This window comes from Nestor notabilis, unplaced genomic scaffold (assembly GCF_000696875.1).
Source record: "Nestor notabilis isolate BGI_N333 unplaced genomic scaffold, ASM69687v1 scaffold21135, whole genome shotgun sequence".
Lineage (NCBI taxonomy): Eukaryota > Metazoa > Chordata > Aves > Psittaciformes > Psittacidae > Nestor > Nestor notabilis.
Window position 1 is genome coordinate 738 of NW_009930854.1, and position 1,392 is coordinate 2,129.

A 1,392-nucleotide genomic window follows, 5' to 3' on the forward strand; every position below is an offset into this window, starting at 1 on the left:
GCACAGACAGCTCCAGCTCTGAGGCCCCCAACATGAGAGGGACGTGGAACTGCTTGAGTGAGTCCAGAGGAGAACACGAAGATGATCAGAGGAGCAGCTCTGCTCTGGAGCCCATGATTCTATGTTGTTTGTCAGCCTACACCCAGCCAGCCTACAACTCAAGCCATCCATCCACACCTGCAACCCCTACAGGTCAACCCACTACAACCCAACAGCTTATCCACCTATGACTGCAATCCTACACCCGTCCTCACCCATGACCCTACCCATCCATACACACACCCTGACAAGCCTACACCCCAGCCCACTTACAACCTTACAGCTAACCCATCCACAGCTACAACCAGCCAACCCACAGATCAGCACTTCCACCCATCCACACTACAGCCAACCTACAACTCCACAGCCCAGCCACCCCACCTACCACACTGCACCCCAGGGAACCAACAACCCCACAGTACCTCCAACCATCCACCCTCCATTCATCCCCACAAACCCACCCATCCTCCTCTAACCCAACCAGCCATGTCCCCCACAACCCCACCACCCACGTTTTCCTTACACCAGCCCCACACAATCCCACCCTCCCATCTCCTTTACCCCCTATGACCCATCCCTACCCTGACCCCCACCTTCAGGAGCCACCCGCCCTGTGCATGCTGCCCCTCTGAGCATTTACCCATGTCCCCCCAGGTCCAGAATGACGAGATGTGTGAGATCTGTGAGGTGTGGACAGCCGAGAGCCTCTTTCCATGTCGTGTCTGCAGCCGGGTGTACCACGACGGCTGCCTGCGCCGCATGGGCTACCTGCAGAACGACAGCGCCGTGGAGGTGACCGAGACAGCGCACACCGAGACGGGCTGGAGCTGCTACTACTGCGTGAGTGCATGGGGTGGGGGACACCGGGCTTCTGCTGCGGGGTGGGTGCTCCACAGGGTGAGGAGCAGGGTCCCACATCTCAGCCTGGTGCAAGGTGATGGGGAACCTGCTGCTCCCCAGCTCCTGCCACCACTTTGGCCTCATGGGGAGACATCAGGAGAGAGTGGACCTTTGCCACGTCCCCACTGCTGCAGCCAGCCCCATAGCACCTTGGCAAGGACACGGCACCATGAACAAGCTGCTGGGCACAAAAAGGCCAAGGGTGTGGAGCCATCCCACCATGGCACCCCTGGGTGACACAGCACTCCATGCCTCTCTATGTGCCTGCAACCATGTGCCTTCAAGGGATCCCTGTGCCATGGCACAGACAGGTGCTCCCTCCATCCCATGCCTTTGCCCCATGGCTCCTCTCTGTCCTCCACCCCAGGACAACCTCAACCTGCTGCTGACGGATGAAGAGATGTACAGCCTGATGGAGACCATGAAGCAGTGCAAGATCATTCCAGGTGCGTA

General features: G+C 59.0%; 1 protein-coding gene across 1 annotated transcript in view; it reads left to right on the forward strand.

Moving 5' to 3' along the window:
* Positions 1 to 1,392, forward strand: part of KIAA1045 (KIAA1045 ortholog) — a gene marked incomplete at both ends in the record, with an annotated part of 2,385 nt that overhangs the window by 732 nt on the left and 261 nt on the right. Inside the window, 2 exons of the mRNA XM_010015620.1 lie at positions 694 to 879; positions 1,307 to 1,385. Of these exons, the coding sequence (XP_010013922.1) occupies positions 694 to 879; positions 1,307 to 1,385 (265 nt within the window). The remainder of the gene's footprint in view (positions 1 to 693; positions 880 to 1,306; positions 1,386 to 1,392) is intronic.